Source organism: Onychostoma macrolepis, chromosome 25 (genome assembly GCF_012432095.1).
Source record: "Onychostoma macrolepis isolate SWU-2019 chromosome 25, ASM1243209v1, whole genome shotgun sequence".
NCBI lineage: Eukaryota > Metazoa > Chordata > Actinopteri > Cypriniformes > Cyprinidae > Onychostoma > Onychostoma macrolepis.
In genome coordinates this window covers 10,919,530-10,942,092 of record NC_081179.1, presented here as the reverse complement: position 1 = coordinate 10,942,092, position 22,563 = coordinate 10,919,530, and the positions used below count along the sequence as shown (strand labels likewise).

The 22,563-nt window shown below is 33.2% G+C and overlaps 2 protein-coding genes across 12 annotated transcripts in view; both read right to left on the bottom strand.

Annotated features, from left to right (window-relative positions):
- ppfibp2b (PPFIA binding protein 2b) overlaps nucleotides 1-16,602 on the bottom strand; it is a 54,024-nt gene extending 37,422 nt beyond the window's left edge. For 7 of the 11 annotated variants that reach the window (XM_058766897.1, XM_058766899.1, XM_058766900.1 and 4 more), the window contains exons 1-3: nucleotides 16,495-16,601; nucleotides 6,043-6,150; nucleotides 2,052-2,257 (exon numbers count right to left, since the gene is read on the bottom strand). In XM_058766897.1, the coding sequence (XP_058622880.1) occupies nucleotides 2,052-2,257; nucleotides 6,043-6,106 (270 nt within the window). In that variant the 5' untranslated portion in view covers nucleotides 6,107-6,150; nucleotides 16,495-16,601. Of the gene's footprint in view, nucleotides 1-2,051; nucleotides 2,258-6,042; nucleotides 6,151-16,494 lie in introns of all 11 variants that reach the window. The other 4 variants (XM_058766895.1, XM_058766898.1, XM_058766904.1 and 1 more) reach the window with 2 other exon arrangements.
- A 1,600-nt stretch (nucleotides 16,603-18,202) lies between these two features.
- On the bottom strand, nucleotides 18,203-22,563 carry olfml1 (olfactomedin-like 1). Its single transcript, XM_058767653.1, has 3 exons — nucleotides 21,958-22,563; nucleotides 21,200-21,485; nucleotides 18,203-20,415 (listed from the first exon to the last, which is right to left on the bottom strand). The coding sequence occupies exons 1-3, from the start codon at nucleotides 22,066-22,068 to the stop codon at nucleotides 19,640-19,642; spliced, it is 1,173 nt and encodes a 390-aa protein (XP_058623636.1). The 5' UTR covers nucleotides 22,069-22,563; the 3' UTR covers nucleotides 18,203-19,639.

Genomic DNA, 22,563 nt, shown 5'->3' with positions numbered 1-22,563 from the left:
AGTAGTTTGTTCTTCAACTTCGCTTGAAGTATATCAGGGCCTTTAATGTGAGCTTAGCTTTAGGTCAGATCACTGCAAAAACATGGCCCTTGATTGATCCTTGAGCTCTGCCAACAGGTTGCTTATGCTCTTTCTGAGATTTTATGCTCATTGACCAAGAAATCACCACAGGATACTGATGAAAATCATGTGCAAGCATTTTCCATCAGGATACACAAATAACTGTCTGAATGAACCTTGTGACTGTTTTTGCCAATAACAAATACCAGCAAAACAAGAAAACACTATTCTGAGAGAGAGCAAATATGCGTGCAGTGTCTGGTTACAGATCAACAAAATAATCTAGTAGTATAAGCTGTCAGCAGAGCTGTCAGCTGCAGACTTACCCTGGAGGAGATGAAGCCAAGCTAAAGGTGACCAGATCGTTTTTAATGCAGAGCAAAACAGTAAAGAGAAAGGAGAGAGTGACTGCGTGGAGTGAGGGATATGAGGGAAGAGAGGGAGAGAGGCAGGAAGCACAACCCTATCAATGTCTCAGAGGGGATCCAAACTCTTTTAAAAACATCCAAGCAACATACACGCATACGCACGCAAACGCTGGGCCAGAAACTGCCTCTGGGACACATGAGAAAAGGCCCTGTATTAGGCAAGAGTCTGTACTTAAAGGTATAGCTCACTCAAAACTGAAAATTATCCTAATTATCATTATGTAATCATGTTGTTTCAACCCTGTAAGCTGTTATTTTTTCTTTGGAACGCAAAAGGAACATTTTTGAAGATTCTTCTTTTTTTTAATACAGTGACAGATCCGCTTAAAAAAAAAAGCACCATAAAAACATTTGTGCTCACTAGGTTTCAGTCAGTGAGTTTGTGTACAAATCATTCATTCGAGTCAGTTCATTGAGTCGGTTCACAGTTCTGACCTCGAGATAATAAAGTTCAAATGACTGACTCAATGAGTTGCAGTGGTTCTTAAGTAAACAGCTCACTGGAGGGGAAGATTTTCAGTGAATATTAACTTAAGTTATATAATGATTTCAATTTGTTGTTCACACAAAGATTTTAAATTACTGGAGACGACTGGGAATATAGTGCACAAGTCATATGGACCCATTTATATGCTATTGTTAACTATAACTAGTAAAAATCGTTTGCGAGGATTTTTTTTATATTAATTTGTGTGCATTAATGTACATTAATTTGTGTACATTTGTTAAATTTTATTATTTTTTTCATATTATTTACTATCCGTATTGATATTATTAGTAATAATAATATTTACATGTAAAAACAATTTATATGTTAAAAAAAACTTAACATAAAATGAGAAATGTTGCCTCGGCTGCTGACTGAAATAAAATAAGTTGAAGTACTAAAATTCTGAAGACTAAACTTGAAATAAAAACAAATATAGAAAAATAAAAGACAAATAAAACAAAAATATATGAATAAAAGATAATTAAAAATGTGAATGAATACTATAACAGTATATAAATAATATTAAAATAACACTTTTAAATGTTGTTTTTTCCCTCCTTTGTTTATTTCTTTATCATTTTTATTCTATTTTTGTATTCCACTGAAGAAATAAAGTCATGCACGTTTGAAAAAAGGAGGGTGAGAAAACAATGCAATAATTTTCATTGATCAATGAATTATCTCTTTAAGACTCAGTACAGCTGCCTATTGAATAGCCTAACACTTGCATGGTCTATTTGCTGCTTATAATCACGTCACCACATTTACATTAAAAAGGTTTTGTTTGCAAAACATGACAAACACTGTATAAAAAATGTTCAGTTATCATCCGAGAAACATGTTAACATCTGTATCACTGCACGGTGTGTAAATATTTATATAAGGAAAACACTATCCAAATGCTGACTGAAAACTTAAAGATGGCACCAGGCTAAACAGAGAAGCGGTGAATGAGCTGACTTGAGGACGCTAGTTAAATGAATTATAAGCCTGTATAATAACTGAATAACTCTGATACTATTCTATCATAAAATTCACAATGGTTTTATAGGCTACACTTTCAAGTGCCTCACCGATCCTTTCTCCAGCCACTCCATGAGAGTCTGTGCAGTGGTGCAGGGCAGCTGGGAGCGCAGTGAGTTGCGGTCCTCATTCCTGGCCTGCAGCTCCAGTGCCAGTCTCAGCTCCTCAGCCAGCTGTAGAACCGGCAGCGGCCCTACGCTCACAGGAGAGCCCAGATCATACAGCCCGTTACTGAACTCCACTGCAGCCTTGGAACCTGCGGACAGAAATACGAAATGGTCTAAATAAAATATAGAAGAGGTTAGACCTTTGGCTTAGTGGTAATACTCCCATATGGGTGACACAGGTTCGAATCTGGCATATTTTTAAAAATCCATTCCTTTTTTTGTCATGTTTTTATTGTATCACAGTAGCAAAAATGATGAAAAAAGATGCAATCTATGGAACAGCTAGGGCAAAAAGTGACTTGAGAGGAAAAACAAACAGAAAGAGAGCAGGGGAGATGCACCATCACGCCATGTCATACATCATCACATCATATTAACCATCAGCACCCACACCACTGCAGCCACGTGTCGCCTGCATCATCTGGAACAACAGTTCCAACAGTTCCCCATCTGGATACTATGGAATCAGATGTAACAAATTTACAGGAACATCTGGAACCCATCAGGATTCTATAACACTTTTAAAGTGTATGATGATATTGTTCCATTTTTAAATGCCAGAATCAACGACCAGAACCAAGAGACACACGTTTCAATGTTTATCTTATGCAATTATAAGAATGTTACACATTTTTTCCATTAGTTTACGTGTCTCATAAGATTTGTATTGTTTCCATATGTCATTTCAAAGAAGATAAGTGGTGTTAAGAGTAATGTGAACAATGCAAAGAAATGCTTCTTATATGCATGCAAAGAATGTGCAACTAATGTACATAACTGTTTATACAAATGCATAACTTCAGGCGCAAGTGTTTTGCTTGACTGAAGGCATGAAATGACCTCATTGGTTGCTTTAATGAAGGGGAGGGGGTGTTGTGCCAGTTACTGAGAGAAGCTGTGCACGGAAGCATACCCTAACAATGCAATGTCAGCTGTAAAATAAAATCAAAATTGAATAAATAAATAAATAAATAAAATGAAATAAAATACTATTGGAAATTATCTTAAAAAAAAACAAAACAAAAAAAAAACTAACATAGTGGAATATTTACTCTTGCTCTGCTACTCATCACAAATATCCATTAGGTTTTGATAATCCAAAATTAAAATGATAAAATAAAATAAAATAAATACTATTGGAAATTATCTGAAAAAAAAAAAAAAAAAAAAAACGAACATAGTGGAATATATATTCTAGCAATGCTACTTATCACAAAAATCCATTAGGTTTTGATCAAAATGAAATAAAAATTTAATTAAATAAATACTATTGGAAATTATCTGAAAAAAAAAAAAAAACTAACATAGTAGAATATTTACTCTTGCTCTACTACTTATCACAAATATCAATTAGGTTTGATATAATAAAATGAAATGAAATAAAATAAAATGCTATTTGAAATTATCTGAAAACAAAACTAACATAGTAGAATATTTACTTTTGCTCTGCTACTTATCACAAATATCCATTATGTTTTGATAAAATAAAATAAATACATTTAAATTAAATTAAGCTATTCATAATTATTTGGAAATAAAAACAATAAACAGACAGAGTGGAATATTTATTCTTGCCCAAGCTATTCAATATCCCTTTATCATCAAAAATCACCTAAAATAACAAAACAGAACAAAACAATAACTACTGGAAAGTCTATTAATAACATATAAGGCTAGAATGCTAGTTGTTGGATCATCTTTATGGTAATTGAAATGTTCCAACTGTCACCAGCAGATGGAGGCATTTCAAGGACATCGAGCAACTTTTATAACAACACTTCTATATTGTCATGAGTCAGTTCACACAGCAGAACCAAAGAGACACAACATGCCTGTGGTCAACTCTCATCACACCCTCCTATTCTTAAGACACACAGACAGATACTCATTTAAAGTCTAGATCCAGGATTAGCCACATGGTATGACATCTGATTACTAAACATTAATGGTTAATTCATAAGCAATTAATTTATAAGCCTGTGCTATATTTGAAGTCCAGAATGTGTAATATTTGGCACATGCAGCCTTCATTCAGGACAATTATAACTCATGACTTTCAGGACTACTCAGCTAATAGACCATGTGTGGTATGCATTTCAAAATGTCATAACATGGTACAAATAAGTTCACATTATGTTAACATATCTCAATATGATTGAACTGTAAATAATGCAATAATATTTATATATTAAATAAACGTAGTATTTCCTTATCAATATTAGCTCAGTGAAAAAAAGAAAAGAAAAAAAAAATACAACATGGAGGACACTGAAAATAATCAATAAAAATAGTTTAGTTTAATTAAAAAGAGATTATTTTACACAATAAAAGTTTATTTTCTAATATTCAGTATGTACATACTGTTCAAAAGTTTTGGGTCTTTCCATTAATTTTTTACATTTTAGGATTTTTTAAAACATTTTTGAAAGAAGTCTCTTATGTTCACCAAGGCTGCATTTATGTGATAAAAAAACAAAACAGTAATATTATGAAATATTAGTACAATTTAAAATAACTGTTTTCTATTTGAATATATTTTTACATTTATTTTAGTGATGATAAAGCTGAATTTTCAGCATCATTACTCCAGTCGTCAGTGTCCTTCAGAAATGTCTTATATGCTGATTTGGTGCTTAAGAAACATTTCTTATTATTATCAATGTTGAAAATAGTTTTCTTCAGAATTCTTTGATGAACTGAACATTCAAAATAGCATCTATTTTAATTTAAAATATTTTTATTAAATATTATAAATGTCAATTTAATGCACTCTTGCTTAATAAAAGAAGTAATTTCTTTCTTGCTTTCTAAATAAAAATAAAAATTAAAAATTAAAAATTAAAAATTAAAAAATTACAAATTAAAATAAAAAAATAAATCTTACTGACCCCTAAATTAGAAATATGAGCTTTTGGTCTTTAGATCGCTTTTTATGCTGCTCTTTTTACCCCATATTAAAAGTAAGCAAGCCATCATTGTTTTGCCTAAAAGTTAATGGCAGTGTGACCTTAGGTTGTGTAACTGGAATAAATAGTGTTTATCACAGATTTTGTCACAGGGAATGTCTCCCTCCGGACTAGCTGAGTCCACCGTACCTCTCACTGTCTCGCTCAGACAGCAAACTGCATGCTCCACTCCATCCCCCGGCCTTCAATTGTTGACTGCCCACATTAAACATTTATCCTCTATTAGTTAAATCATCTTGGCAATCGCTGAGCTTGCTTAAGGGGCTACACAGCCCCCACATCCTCTCCTTACTCAGCCCTGTTAAAAACTTCCCCTCCAAAACTGGCTGCTGTGTTATAAAACATTGTACTGAAACAGTATTGCACACCCTATGGCTCATTCTGGAAATTTTATATATTAAAAATATTACATGCATCATTAAGTTATTACTGTATATCTTATTTTTTAAATTAATTATTAAAATTATTTAGCAATTATTATAATTATTAATATATTAGCTAATTCAAACTATGCAAAGCTTTTTATTCAGCTTTATCTTTGTTTGGAAAGAGCTTTTCTTTCAAAATATTCAAAAGCATGTAATCTTTTTTTTTTTTTTTTGAAAAAGCTTTACACATGCAGCGTTGAGGGAATCCAATTAGTTTGCACAGATCAAGAGATATGTTGAAAAAACATTGTATAGGAGCAGAGCCTTATCTGATCGCTTCCTGAAAAGCAGCCAATCAGAAACAGACTGCAAGATTTACCTTTATCCGACCTATTTTCCTGAAAAATTTTCCTAAATTGCTTAGCAAAGAAGCAATGGACATAATTGTGGACCAGTCCATTGTTATTTAGACGAATGTGATCCATGCACAAGTTCATCAGGAGGATTTCAAATTCGCTTGAAGCTAAATTAAAGTCTTACCAGCAATAATATCATCCATTTGTTCCAAGGCTGCTTCTAACATGTGACTTGCATCTGAGGCCATGGCGCCAGCAGTCTACTGCATCTGCTGGTTTGCTTCTCAGTGACCTGCAAAAATGTGTCATGTAATTATGCAACATAATGAATAAAAGTCACAATTACAGTTGCTGGGAAAGTGCATTTTGAAATTGAGGGTGGAGTAAAAAAAATTAATCTTGTGTGTGAACCAATACTATGAATCTCAACTGACGGCAAGTAGCAGCTTGGTGTGTTTAAGACTGCTGCGTTTCTGTATTGTAATGTAACTTGACATTACATAAATTCCCTAGAGTAAATGTGGTTTACACAACAACATCTAAATCATATTGTTCACTATGACAAGGCAGTATTTAGAAAATTTTGTATGCGTTTGATTGCAAGCTCTATGAAGCTATAGGATAAAATGGTCTTCATATTAAGAGCTAGTATTTTCCCAAGTGTTAACCTCTGACTCTCTGCTGTGACGTATCCCGAGGCAGCTTGACTTTCTCCCTGTGGAACCACAGTGATGGAGGGAAATTTGAGAATAATTAAGCCTGTCAGGGTCAAGTTTCACCCTATTGTCATGCCTTGTGGCATGTGTAATAGGCACATTCATACATCATATATTTAGGCACACATAAGCAAACACAAACACAAAGAGGCGGCTCTAAATTATGGAAGCCTGTTTCTGCCTCAGAGTAAATGTGCGCTCACGTTTACCGTTGTTTGGCTAATTTTGGCAGGTGAAGTTTGTCACATGGATTTGCAGCATTTTGCATTAATTTTTTTTTCCATGCAGGATTGTCCTAACTGACTTAAAAGTAAAAAAGATTTATAAATTTGTTGTACTCACGACTTTTATTGCACAGTTTTAGGGCCCTATGATTTCCGTGATGCGGAAAGAATTGCGGAATTCAGTCATAAAAACGGAATTTAAATAAATATGAATCCTGCATGTTCTGTGTGTCTCTGTGTGAATGAATGATGCAGTCGTGCGGTTTCATTTACTGTAATATATGAGTATATAAACACATGAACGTAACCTCTAGAACTGCTCTGAGAGTCACTTCATGAGCATTTTACCTTTTATTTTAAGTAAATCTATCTTCATATCATATACAAACAGAAACCTAAAGGTCTTCACAGCAACTCGTCAAAATAAAAGTTTGGTTTAACTTGAAGAAACCGTGAAAGTAATGATAGTACTGCTACTAATAAAATTATTATTAAAACATTATTTTTAAAGGAATATTTAACAGAAAAAAATATTTACCAGAATTTATTTAGCAGAAAAATGTAAACACACTGGGAAAAAAGAAATAAATAAAATAATATTTTTTCAATAAAATCAATTAAATAGAGATGTTTTTGATTCTTAATATTTAATGAAACCATTAAAATGATTGGAAAACAGAATTTGGTAAAAAAATAAAACTGAATTTGAGGGAAAAAAATTTCATTGGGCCTTAAAAATAAATTTTTTGTTAAACTTTTAATAAATTGCTGTTTAATATCATAAGTTTCATAATAGTAGTGGTGACTTGTACGGGTGCTTCCTCTAAAAATATAAAAATCTAGTTTATTAATTTATTCATTCTTATAGGAGGTCAAGAATGAATCACATTAGAAGGATTTCATACCACACAAAGATATTATATTTCATAAATGTCAGGTCACTCTTGTATTGCACTCTTGTAATTGGGTGGCACGGACACATGCCACTCGGGTGGAGGGTCACAAAAGACAACTGTCGAGGGCTAAAGGGGGCACATCCCACAATGCCGTTCATTATGTAGCTTAATTTAGCCTCACACGACAAGAGAGTGTTGACTCTATTCGGGGCGTTGGGATCTTTCACTGCTGAAACAGTGTAATCATACAACAGTGCTGTAATCACAGCCCTGATAAGAATGTGAATATAAGCCTTCAGTTAAATGACAAGAAGAGACGAGCGCAGCCTGGTGCAGTTCATTAATAGATAGCATGCTTTTTAATACAAGCAAAAATGGAAAATCCAGTACAACCTCAAGCATTGCACACACACCCTAGTTATTCGAGCAGATAAGGGTGTGTAGGCTTTCTGTCATGTGCTATCTGCCCTAAAAAAGGTGTCACGTCTTATTTGATCACGCTGATGAGGCTTTTTCATCCCTCTTCACTTATTATAAGGTGGCACAGTTTTTAGGGCACAGAAATACACTTCTATTGTTTATCAAATAAGTATCACGAAACAAGCTTTGCGTTCTCACCTCAAGTCCAATAATCTGCAGGTTTGTTCATTTCTGTGCTAACAAATACACAACCCCTCAATGTCCTGACATTAATGAGAAATCACAACCATTTTAGATGCCCGACCCTCTACAAAAGTCCAGGCGCTCTTATCTGACCTACAAACTCAGCAATTTCAGTGTAGGCAATTAAATCAACCTGACGAAGATAATGTTAACCACAGAATTTCTCTTGTGTCATCGGTTTCAGCCTGACAAATCACATCAAGAGTTTGTTCCCATGCATTACATCTTTTGTGGTTTGGCTTTTTATTGCTCCACTGTGGACAATTTCCATTCAAATGCTCCACCTGTGTATGTTTTTCTCCATGGTGTGTTTCACCTGGGCTCAATGCCAGTCAGCTACAGTTAAAGCACATTTATATAGAAACAGTACGTTAAGCAAATAACAGATTTAATTCCAAGACCTCATTAAACAAATCAAGTAGAACTTGCTAGGAATTTTGCTGGCTGCCAAAAAAATCCTGAAGACCATATAAAATTAAATACACTGAAAAAGTAAAAACTCAATCAAATTCTTTTGACACTTAGATCAGAATCAGTACTAGTTAGTTGTCTTTCAGAGTCAGACTTTTGAGATATATAACACAATTATTAACAATTAACTTATTAATTATAATAATATGAAACTATATATATATATATATATATATATAAATGTTAAAATATCATATATAAGAATTCTATTAAAAACAATATTCTTAGTTTATAATATACCATATATTATTAATAATAAATCATATATTTTTATTATATTATATTAACTATTAACAACATAAAAATATGTATTATATATAGAATTGTATATGAAATATATATATGTGTGTGTGTGTGTGTGTGTATAAGAATTACATTAAAAACAATATTCTTAGATTATAATATGCAATATATTATTATTAATAAATCATATTTTTAAATGTTATAATAATTATTAACAAAATAGGTATGCTATATAATTGTTGATATATATATATATATATACACATACATACATACATATATACACACTCACATTAAAATATATACGAATTACATTAAAAACAATATTATAAGATTATAATATACAATTATTACATTATTAATAATAAACCATATATTTTTAATATTATATTAATTATTTACAATGTATGTATGTGTGTCTGTGAGGGAGAGAAAGTGGGAGAGATAGAGTATGTGCTTTCCATACATAATAAAATGTAATTTTGTGGTTGTCGTTTTTTTATCCTATTGTTTACTATATTTATTTGTTTGGCCAGTGTCATTGTGGGTTTTGGTTCTTTTGCTGTTGTAGGCTATAAGGACCTTTGAAATTACTGAAATTATTTGGCGAAGTGATATGGACGTGTAATGCGGTCAAGACCCGCCTGGAACTATGCTCGCCTGAAAATAATTACAGCCAATCAGATTCATGCATTCAAAGACCCATTCAAGCATTCAATAGTATAATTGTATATAATTGTTATATATTATTCCATCTGCCCTGTTTGTTAATTAATTAATTATTTATTAACACAAAACTACAAGGAAATGTGTGTAGAGTCTGTAATTGGAATTCAGTTAACTTACTGAGCTCCTCAAACACATCTTTCAAATGTTTGATTAACTGAAAAGTAATGCAAGTTCTGAAATGTTCCTCAACAGTAAGTCTGTGTTTCTTCTATCAGTGTTGACACATTCCAACACAAGCCCCTCCCCTCAGTGCTCCAGATACGCCACCCGGAGTCAAGAGTTAGCGGGTGACTGAACGCCGATGCTATCTCAATAATGATTGGAGACATCACACATCACATGTCGGACACCCTTCAAGTCCACGCTGCTTACATCCTCTGTATTTACAAAACCTTGATAAGCCAACACAAACAGAGAAACTTGAAAACGATGGGACCTTGAGTTACACAAAATGGGTCTTTCCACCCAAACCCAACAACTGCAGTCTGAATATTTCCGTTCACACTGTTTCTCACAGAGAGTGCAAGGCCATCCAAACCACAGGCTATTCACGAGGAGGCTTTGATGGGGGAAACATGGATTTTTAATCTTTGAGTTTTAAGTTTGAGTCTGTTACCATTCAACTGCAGCATCCTTCACTCTACTAATACGTAATAGCAATCCCATAGACTTACATTGAAGAAGAGACAAGAGTCTAGATGTCTAGAGACCAGAATATCATACAGAATTGCTGTTGGGTTATTTTGAATTCAGATAGTAAGCAACCATCCAGAATAAAATAAAAATTAATAAAATAGCATAAATATATATATTTACAATCTAGATGTAAGCAAACTATTAATAGGTCAATATAACCATTCTAATTAAATTATTATTATTGTGTTTTGGTAGTGACAAATTTTGGGAGAGGACAAATATTCCAGAACTTTCTGAAAATACGATATGAGAATTAACTGCACAAGACACATTTTTTTTTCAAGATGTTTCCAACTCTGACATTGGACCAATTCTTTAGAATGACCCACATAATAAAAATTTATTATGATTTTCAGAGGTGAAATATGACCTGGATTTGTTTTTGAGAGATTCATCAGTCTAGTGTTGATTGCTTTACTTTGACATGTGACAGGTTTTGACAGTACTCAACTATTTGCTCTAGATAACACTTACAAGCAGACCCTTCAAGAATCTATAGACCTTTTGGATCCAAAATCCTTTGATATATTGTGAAACCAAACAAGCAAGCTAATTCTCTTATTGTGTTTTAACAAGCTACTGCTATTCATCATGGGATTCAAAAACTGTCAGAGACTGTGAGTCCGGCGTCTGGTACCAAAAAGCAAACTGTAGTGTTAGATAGAATAACCGTTCTACTTAATTTACTCCAGGAAGTTTAGATTAGCAAACAGAAGCTACTGCGGAAAGTCCCTGTATTTTGGAGCTATGCTGCAGTTAATGATGAACAGGCACATCCAGGGTTGTCCCTTACTGAAATGCGGGAAAATTCTGACCATGGACATGTTTGGGGCGGCACTGATGAGTTTGAGTAATCATTAGTAAACCTGAATAGTCAATCAGACATCAAATATCTATCACTTCTTTAACTCCAAATTTGCTGTATTATGTATAGCAGCTTTTAAATATCATTTTATATAAATAACTACATTTGAGGAAAGGCTTGTTTTCTTACTTTGATAACAGTTATCTTATAGTAAAAACAGGTCCCATAAAATGTTAAGATATTATTGTACAATACCGTTTGAAAGTTTAGGGTCAGTATTAGTTTATATATTGTTATAATGTTTTAGAAATTAATACTTTTATTCAGCAAGGATGAATTAAATTGATCAAAAGACACTGAACACTGGAGTAATGACTGCTGATAATTATTAGGAATAATTTCACAATATTACTGTTTTACTGTATTTTTGATCAAATAAATGCAGCCTTGGTGAGCATAAGAGACTTCTTTCAAAAACATAAAAAAATCCTACAGAGCCCAAGCTTTTGAACAGTAGTGTATATATATATATATTAAATAAACAAATAAATAAATAAATGGTTGGTTGGTATATTTAATATTATTTGAATAAATCCACTGTGCTGACTATGGTCTTGTTTGAAACCTAAAAACATACTTGATTTTAATTGTTATTAAATTTGCCTGGAAGCCATTCCATTGAAGTATTTTCCATCTATGTTCTTAAAAAATTCCCACTATGTACGGTAAAAGGAAAAGCAACTGTAAACGGCCTTGGGCAGAAATACTGCAGCGGGAGGAAGTGGCATCAGCATTAGGTGTCAGACCAATAAACCCAGTACGTCAACACAGCTTAATATGAGAACATCAAAGGCAGCAGTCCTCAAACAGCTTAACCGTCCCCACTCAGCATTAAACCATCCCGACGTGCTGACATATCGCGTGGGCACCACGCATCCCTTGGTTAAACACGCTATACTGGCAGAAAGGTGACCTGTAGCGCAGTTCAAATGCAGTGGCTAACACAAGGCCTCATTGTTGTGGGATCTGTGTGACGGCAGACAATGAGACGACTATTTATGCCATGGTACAAGCAGGTTTAGGCTCCGCCGCGAGCTCTACCTTCTTGATACAGGTTACTTTTCATACATGTGAAGTCATTCACAACAAACCCAGTTCAAATAACAAGGAGATAGAGTTGCAGCACTGTATGACTACACTAAAAAAAAAAAAAAAGGTGTAGATTCCTCTTGAAACAATTTTCACTCATAAATTGTTAGACAATTTAACAAATAATTACATATGGAGGACCAAACCTGCAAAAATTATAAGTAAGTAAGTAAGTAAGTAATTAAATAAATAAATGAAATGTAATACCAGTAAATTAAATGAAGGAATAAATTACTTGCTAAAACAAATACAATTAATCTTTAATTCAGTTTAGTCCTGAATTAAGTTTTGTTTTACTTTCCCACTCTTTATTTATTATCTTCTTTATTTATTTTATATTTATTTATGTGTTAATTTATTTTTATTTTATATTTATTTACTCCGACATGCTTCCATTTAAAAATAACTTTTATATTTATTTATTGTATTTATTCTTACATTTCTATCTCTTGTATGTGTGTATATATATATATATATATATATATATATATATATATATATATATATATATATATTTTTAAATTTTAATATATATTACGGCTGCAAAACGATTAGTTGTGATTAATCAATTCAAAATAAAGTTAATGTTTACATACTATGTGTGTGTACTGTGTATTATTTATTATGTATTTATAAATACACACACATATATGTATATATTTAAAAAATATTTGTATGGATTGTATGTATTTGTATGTAAACACTTGCATATAATTTATATTATATATAAATATAAATAATTGACATATAAATCTAACATATTTTTCCTTAATATATACATGTGTGTGTATTTATACATAATAAAAATACACAGTACACACACATATAGTATGTAAACAAAACTTTTATTTTGAATCGATTAATCATGACTAATCGTTTTGCAGCCCTAATATATATATATATATATATATATATATATATATATATCACAAACTTTTAAGTAAAGAAAGACTGAAATATTATTTTATTGTATAAAGTACTCCAATAATCTTCTAGAAATCATTTTTTTACAGTGTAAAGCACAGGCGGAGTAGTGTGATCAACAAACGGATAACCGAGAGGAAGCTTCGTCGCATTAATAAAGAAGTTTCCACATAACACTTCTACACATATTAACATCAGAATGTCCAAGAGATCAAAACAGCTCTGATGTTACACGCATGGACCGCCGTACTCAGAATGATTCATGGCTCGGTGTAGGCGGATGTAAGTTCGATTCGGGCTCAACCTCTGGCCGATTGCGAGCTGTACTCACCGGAGCGGATGCGTTGTGGCAGCTGGCTTGAATGCTGCACTCCTCCGCAGTAACAAGAGAAATGTCAATCCTGAGCAGGTGCATTCGACTGTGGTACCGAGGCCTGTGAAAATGTCAGTGAGCCGCTCGGCACAGGAAAGCCCTGCTCATGGGGCAAAACGTCACGGCTCTGTCTTACAGGTCCCTGACATCAATACCACCCAATGCATATTGCATGGGATCTCCATTGCTCTCTATCTTAGTCTGCAGAATGGGGTTCACACAAAGTCAGATGCCAACTGCAGACGTTCAAGAACCAGAATGGAATGGGATTTGGTTCCAGTGTTTTGTACAAAATGGATCTCAACCTAGAAGATGGACACATCAAAGTGACGAGAGAATTCATGTAAATAGCTCAAAGAGTGACACCTGAAGTGAAGTTTAGATGCTCATTAAACTGTATTTAACTTTACAAGCCTCCAAAGACCCTCAGAATAAGAAAGCATACTGAGGATTGCAAAGCATTAAATGGCATATTTGATGAAATTAAAACTCTCATGTCATTCCAAACCTGTATGGCTTTCTTAATTCTGTAGAACACACACACAAAAAAATATATTCTGAGAAATGTATATGCTGTGTACATTTTTATCCATACAATGAAAGTCATTGGGCTTCAGAATTATTTTGGTCCCCATTGACTTTCATTGTATGGACAAAAATATTCTTCAAAATATCTTCTTTTGCAGAAGATGTAAAGTCATACAGGAAAAAAACAAACAAACAATGTTTTAATTTTTGGGTGAACTATGTCTTTTAATAACAAAACAGCTAAGAAAAATATATTCTAAGAACGTTTTGTTATTGTTTTGAGAACATTATTAAAGACCAGATAACTCTGAACGAACATTTTATTAACACTACTGGAAGAATGTTTGTTCTTAACTTTGCTAGAACATTAGCCAAACTTCTGAGAACGTTCCCTGTTAGCTGTGTTGATCTCAGTGAGAAAATAGTCACAATTTTCATATTATCATTCTGGGAATTAAACAGTTGTGGTAAAACTGGTCAGTCAGGACATGTATGTGCACCTCTATGGAAATAAGCTCACGGTAATCACACAGTAGAAGAGCCTCAGGGCTCTGTGTCTGTTCACAACAACCATGCTCTCCTTCATCTGTTCTCATAAACTACTACTCATGTTCAACCTTACCACCACTAATAATAACCAAAAAAACATCCAAAATCAACATCTTGTTTTAATTCGCTCTGACAGGAAAACATCGAACTGTTAAGATGCTAATAACTGTTAATCTGTAAGCGATATTCCCTGCTCTTCCTCTTTCTGAATACAAAAAAGTGAAGATCAGAGGGATGGAGAATAAAGTCAAAGGTCATGAAGACAGTAAGGGCTTGTACATTATTCAACCTTAAAAAGCTACACATTACAACATGATCCTTTAAACAAACACAATAACATCTAAAATTTCATCCATAAGGTATTAAACTCTATTTCTAAATGCTTTAATTTGGCAACAATTCTACGGTGGTGTCATCAAAGAGCAATACAATTGTTTGCTGTTTTCACAAACCATGGGAAGTGGTCAAATAAAAAAGCCTTTATCCTTTTTTCCTAAGCACATGATCTTCACAGACAGCTTTGTTGAACCCCACAGTCATTACCAAGTGAAATCTCCACTGCAGCACATAGTGTGGCTGCTCACTGAGCCTACTGGGTTCAGGACTGAAGGAAGAGGCTTTATACACTATAATAAAAACTGGCAGTAAAACAAACATGGACAATGAATAGTAACAGGCAGAGACAAGAACTGTAATAGGCTTCATTGCAAAACAAATAGCAGAATACTTTGAGAATATGCAGTCAGATAATGGCTCATCTGAGACAGTTCATCCAACACTGTATGACCCAGTTATCTACTGTACCTAGATCCTTCAGGATTTGACAGAGCGATTACATCTGAGTTTAAGTTTCTGGCCAGTGATTATTGCTCTTTGATCATCATAGTATAGTATAGCTGATGTACAATTAATGTAAATAATGAATACAAGAAAATTTGGAATAGAAATGAATATACTGTATATGCACTATATTATATATTTTTGCATTAGATACTAAACTTCAGCTTGTCATCATAATATAGCTTATTGCTTATTAGAATACTAATATATATGGTCTACAATATATATAGTGTAAAAGTCTCTAAGAGCATGCCGTCTGAAATTTTCATCTAAAATGAGCATTTTTACCAGGCTCTTATGTTTAGGTTCAGTAATTTTACTCTAATGGCAATGCATAGGTTCTTTTCTATACAATTAAAGTGAAATAACTGAACATAAATATAGCAGCCTGATAAAAATGCTAATTTTAGAAGAAAATTTCAGATGGGGCTTAGAGGCTCTTCACATATACTAATTATTTTCATTATGTACTATAAATATATGCTATATTAACATTTAACTTCTTTCACACATACACTAGCTATAGTGCAATTTTTATTCACGTTATGCATATTATGAAAAATGTCAAGACAATTCTATAAAATAGCGTACACAGGAACACACAAACGTATAATATTATTAACAATTATTATTATTAATAATAAGAAGAAAATGAAATTGATGTTAATTGCATTTTACTACACCTAAACTTTCTTGATAGCCTATTTTGTATGACACTACACATGGGAAAGACAATTTAGTACTGCTTATAATTCTGAAAAAGTTGTTGTGCACCAAGAAAGGAATATTAACAGGAAGTTTTTTGTTTGTTTTTTTTTAATTCAACTTACCTGTAATGTAAGTAATTCCCGATCCCTACTGATTTTATATCCTCCTGTTGTCAGCTGTCGTCCAGCTCATGTGTTACCGTCGAACTGCGCTGCTCCATATAATAAAGCAATATGAGGTACGTTTCCTCTGACCAATCATCTGTCATGTGCTGTAAGAGGCGGGTCTTATCGCGAAACTATTTCCATATTATGTGCAGATAAACTAAAGTAACACTCATTATTAATAAGGAAAAAGTACAGTGGAACTCTTTTAATTTAGAACAGGTAGCGAGGGGGTAATATTTCTAAAAGTATAAGAGCGGTAAAAGAGGCTTTCTTCTTTAGTTTCACGTGTAACCGATAAACGATAAAATAAGCGTATAAAGTAAACATTTCAAATGCGTTGTTTTGTAGTGTCGCCTTTGTCTTCAAATATGCTCTGCCTCTGTTACAACTAGTGACCGTATGTTCAGGTGGTGATGGAAATCTGTATGGAGAATAGCAGCGCCATCTTCTGTGCAGGCCGTTCAAGTTCACAAACACAGAAAGTATGCACAAGTGCGCATGCGCAAAACGACAGGGCGTTTAGCAGCGCAGGTAACAAGCTTGCAAGCTCAAAACAAAATTCAGAAACCAAAGTATATGATTCCTGAAAATCGACCTGTGAATATGTTAAGGGGTGATTCTTAGACTATGGGCACTTTTATGTTCTTTGGTCATATTTTTAAAAATACATATAATTTTGGACAAATTCCTCTTTCTTTGTCAAACTAACAATAACACCACCTTAAAAACGTTTTTACTACCTTTCTATTATGATTTTTTCATACTTTTCAACCTCCTTATAGGTGTCAAAATCACTGTTTTCTCCTTGTCGCACACCCAGACTTTTAAACTTCAAATACAGTTTAAAAATATGACTTATCTGTTAACTATTAATGTACCTGAATTAAGCACTAGTAAAAGAATTAAAATACATTATAGTATTTAATGTGAGACCACTATCAATATTACTTTTTATGCAAAAACATAGCTGTCGCACAGTATTGGTGTCATTTCCACCACAAAACTGTAATGTCCCTTTAAAAAGTTTGTGTGAAAGATTGTTTAGGTGGTTTCTATGGAAATGTTCAGTGACATCAGAGCACATGTTGGACATGGAGGAAATTTAAATTTCCATCAACAACAAATGAAGAAAAATCAAGGTAAATATTGCTTGATCAGTTAATATATTTATTCTACGTCATTTCCAAACATGCTGTACCTTCACGGGTGTTTTTAAAAAGCTAAAAAATTTAAGTTAAATAAGAGTATTTTGCATACATGAAATGCTAAGTATTAATTCAAAGATAATCAGTGAAGCTATCTTCCATTTTTTCACAAATGAAAATTTTTTTTCACGGCATGTGGAGAAAATGACATTTATGGTTACAAAGTACAATTTATATGGATTGTGAGAGTAGATTTGTGTAATACTTTTATATTATAATATATTACAATACTTTTTATATTTATATTTATATTATGATATTATTTTTATTTCTAAATTATGTTACTTTTATATTAATTGATTTCATTTTTATCTATTTTTAATATGTCACCTAAGACAACAAAAAAAGGTCACAGGACTATAGGGACAAAATAAAAGCTGATCCTACTAAATATGAAGAGAGACTCTCTCTCTCTCACACACATGCAAACATACACTCACACATTCAAGGTGCTCAAAATCTCTGTTTAAATGATACAGTTTCAGGTGTTCTTTACAGTTACTCTTTACAGAAGATGAGTGTTCATTTAAGAGACCAATAAGAACATTTCAGTATCAAACTCTCACGATTATATAGCCTCATAATTATCTCACAATGTTGACATTTTGATGCATCATTTATTGCTTATATTTTTGCCTTGCCATCAGTTGTGTCAGTTATTTACAGTATGCACTGTAACCGTTCAGCTGTGAGACAAATCAGTTTTATACATCAAACTCAGCACTACACTAAAAACAGGTGTGGTTATGTTTAATGACTTTGTGAATTGAGTTTAATGAGTGTGATGAGTTTAAGACTTTTTCTAATAAATATCTCTACTGTTTCTCTACATTCACGTTAATTCATTGTCATTTCCACAACACCCGGCTGTCATTACCACCACCATCCTGTCATTTCCATCACCACACACATTTTTAAAATATTTAAAAAGTTCTCATCACACATTAAAAATGTATCCACAATTTATGAGATCATGCTCTACTTAATATAAAAATTCAAGTTATTTATTTTCTAATAAGCTCTTACCCAAACCAATATTAAATTTCAGAGTGTGACAGGTGTACAGTTCAGCATTTGGTCCTTAGGGCAGTTAACTTATCTCATTGACAAATGTATAATTATTGTACATTGTGGAAAAACTGGTAGAACTAGTTACAAAAATGATCTTAGACAATTCTTGAGTGGCATAAGTTATTCTATATTTAAATAACAGCTATATATTGAGATGTGGTGGAAATGACATTTGTTCATTGCAGTTTGGAAAAAATGTAAAATATTAACAATTTCTCTTGTAATCTAAGTTTGTCCTCTTACAGACCTTAAAACTAGACAAATTATTTAAACTTATGAGACTGTGTTCCGTGAAAAGTTTTTTTAATTCAACTTCACAAGGCTAAAAGTGCCCCTAGTTGAAGAAACGCCCTAATATATTGTTAAATCACAACTAAGCTATGGATTATCATCGATTATTTATTTCCAAAATATGTCAGAAAAATAATTATTTCACAAATTGAGCTTTGTGTGGTGCACATTATAGCCTAGTTTTATTTCAAACCTCAGAAATACAGTAAATTTGAAAGGCAAACTTCTTTAAGAGACATATGCATTGCAGATAGTCTATTCTTTCATATAATGTTATTTATTTATAGAGTAGCCTACTGCTGTTGGACAAACATCTTTCACTGTCTCAAATCATAGAAAGAGTGCACATATGATACTTGCGGTTCTCTGACTGAACCGAGGAGGTCAAAGAGTCCTTTGTTTTTCAGGAAATGACAGTCTGGCACAACTACAAAGTGCCTTCCATTAAATTACAAGCAGATTATATGTGATTGGGAAGAAGAATAAAGCACTAAAAGGACCTCATTGTAACTACTATGTAGAACTGACCTATCCTATATCTTCTTGATTTCTAACTTATAGATGGTTTGATAACCATCATCCCAAGCATACAGTTGCTTATCCTTTGGGTGGAAACGCAAAGCAGAGTGGCTGGTGTAACGCTTTGGCAAGAACAGCACAGAAATGCTCTCAGTGTAGATGGTGTCATGGATATCAAACAAGCATTGGATGCTGGACCTTCCACCATAGTGGGAGTTGTAGACCACATATAAGGTTCCACAGATTATGAAAGCTGCTTCTGCATCACGGCTATTGCAGTTGGTATCCCATGTGTGCTCCACTGCCAGACTACTGTGGTCTAGCTTGGTGATCACCAGGTTGCCGCCAAAGTCTGGGTCTGCATGGATCGACCAGAGCCCCATTTCATCTACGGCGAGATCCAGCAGAGTGTGAGGATTGAGGGAATATGCCGGCATCCGACCGGCTCCAGGAAGCAGCAACCGATCAGCCACCGTACGGTTGCTGAGGTGGACCTTCAGGATCTCATTGCTGGTGTCTGCGCTGTGGTAGTACACAAAGCCGTTGTAGACCACATGGCCGGTTCCGTGCCAGGGAAAAGGAAGACGGATAACTTCTGTTTTTTTGGTGGAGTTTGGTTCGGTGAAGGTCTTCAGAGAGGTGTATGCTAATACTGTACTGTTTCGAGTGCCACTAAAAAAGTAAATCTTAGCAGAACCCTTTGTTGGATCCTTCATCCAGGATCCATTGGCATCGCCTGCTTTCTTTACGATTTTGAGAGACTTGATACCCACAACTTCTGAACTGCAGTCTGGAAGAATCAAGGTAAAAAAACAAAACAAAACAAAAAAACATTATGCAGCTGTAGCATATAGTAATAATTATAATTATTTATTATTAATAATTATATGTAATAATTATGTAGATTACATGCTTTATGTCTTCCTTATAGAGTTGCACAATAGATTGGTACCATATCAATTATGAGGTAATATTAAAGATTATTTTAATTTATCAGTGTTGGTGTTGGATTGATAATGAATATTTAATTTTGCATGCAATATTTTTACATTTAGATTAACTTTGCCATCATGTAACGCAAATTTAAAATTATTTATTTTAATAACACTAATAATTTAATAATTAATTAATTAAATTTATTCCTGGGATAGCAAATATATAATATATAAATATATTTATAATTTAATTATCATAATTATAATTTTAATATACTTTAATATACAATAATAATAATTAATTATAATTGATTATTGTATTTATCAATGTTAATATAAATATGCATTTTTTCATACTGTACATTTTAATGTTGTGCTGCCTAAATGTATTAAACTTGTAGCATTTAAAATATCCAATTTTGGTTATTAGTGTATTAATTTATTTATACAAAATAGTATAAGATTTAAATATTGTTGCATACTTTCTTGTAGACATTTTAAAAATTAAACATCTCAAATGCAATCTAATTATTTATACAGTTTTCCTCAGGAAATGAAATCTCTAACCAAAAAAATTACCTGAAAATGAAAGTTGTAGAGCTTAATTCAAAATAATAGATCCCTAAACATCTTATTTACCTTTGCCCTTAGGGATTACAGATGTCTTTTTTAGTTTGGCTTCTTTCACCTGGTGTTCGATCAACGAGTCCTCAATGTCAACCTGAACGGTGTCAGGGATCTTATTATGCAGGTATTCCACATCTCTCTCCACTCGGTCCAAACGCATAGCAAAGGTGTCAATGTGACCTTTGACCTCTGATTTCAGCACATTCATCTTGCTTGTTTCGCCATGTATCTCCTTGGACATGTCATACATCCTTTGACTGAAGTGCTGGAAGTCTTGCTCGCATTTGATCAGTCGTCCCTTTTCAGATAAATGCACAAAAATTCCATTTGACTGATTACATGTTAAAACAAAAATGAACAGTAAGGTAACTGGTAAAACATCTGCTATATTTTAAATGTTGCGATGTATATTTTGCTTGAAAACAAAACACGGAGAAACATGCTTTTTGCTAACCAGCTAAACCTTGACCCCCTAATTTGGCCAAGTAGGACACAGATCAACATCCTTGTTAGTCTTGCACATTAGTGTTATCAAAATTTTACATTGTTCTGATATAAAGATTGTTGTTTTAAAATAAATAAATAAATAAAATCCAGGAAAACATTGCACTTACCAAAAAGAGTAGTTAAAATGATTTATATCTTAAAGTTTAGCTCATAGTAAGCTACTTAAACGTAGATTCAAATATTACATTGCTTTCGGTTAAAGCATGTAAAAGAACAAATGTACTTGGCCACAAAATCAGCTATCTTAAGAAAAATTGCCTTACCTCAAGCTGCTGAAGTTGTCTCTGAAAATATTCCATGATAAAATCAGGAGTTGTCCTTTGAGCTTGTCCCATTCCAAGCAAAAGAAATACAGTTACCAAAGACAAAAGCATGATGTATATTTTCACCTTTGATTTCTTTTTGTCTTGTTTAGTTTGCGTTATATAATAAAACCGAGAGAACTCCCTTCTTATCTAATATCAGTCTGGTAAAATGGAGCCAGGTTGAGTCCAGAGGCAACTGGTTGTTTGTTATTCAAATGCTGGAACTGTATTCGAAGGAAGATGCTGAAAAGGCAGGTCTTCACAAGCTGTGTTTTTAGTTGTAATAAACTCCAGATGTCCTGACACGCTTTCACTCGATAAATCAACTCTGCAGATCATACGATTCAAATTACTGCATATTTACTGTATAATATACACCATACTTGCCTCTCTCCCTTTCAATTTGTCCATTAGCCTTTCAAGAGTTCAAGTTGGAAATTTGAGATCGGGAAACACATCAGGACACCTTCAGGAGCTTCAGTCAGTCTGGCTGGCTGTCCAAAATAACTTCGATTTTGGCACACAAACAGACATAAGTGATGCGGGGGAAAAAATGACTTTATT

Bases quoted from the DNA above. Each gene is read 5' to 3' on its own strand.
- olfml1 (XM_058767653.1), bottom strand. From the start codon at position 22,068: ATGCTTTTGTCTTTGGTAACTGTATTTCTTTTGCTTGGAATGGGACAA. The intron at 21,486-21,957 runs GTAAGGCAATTT...TTATCTGAAAAG, and splicing joins GACAACTTCAGCAGCTTGAG to GGACGACTGATCAAATGCGA. The intron at 20,416-21,199 runs GTAAATAAGATG...TGATTCTTCCAG, and splicing joins TGTAATCCCTAAGGGCAAAG to ACTGCAGTTCAGAAGTTGTG.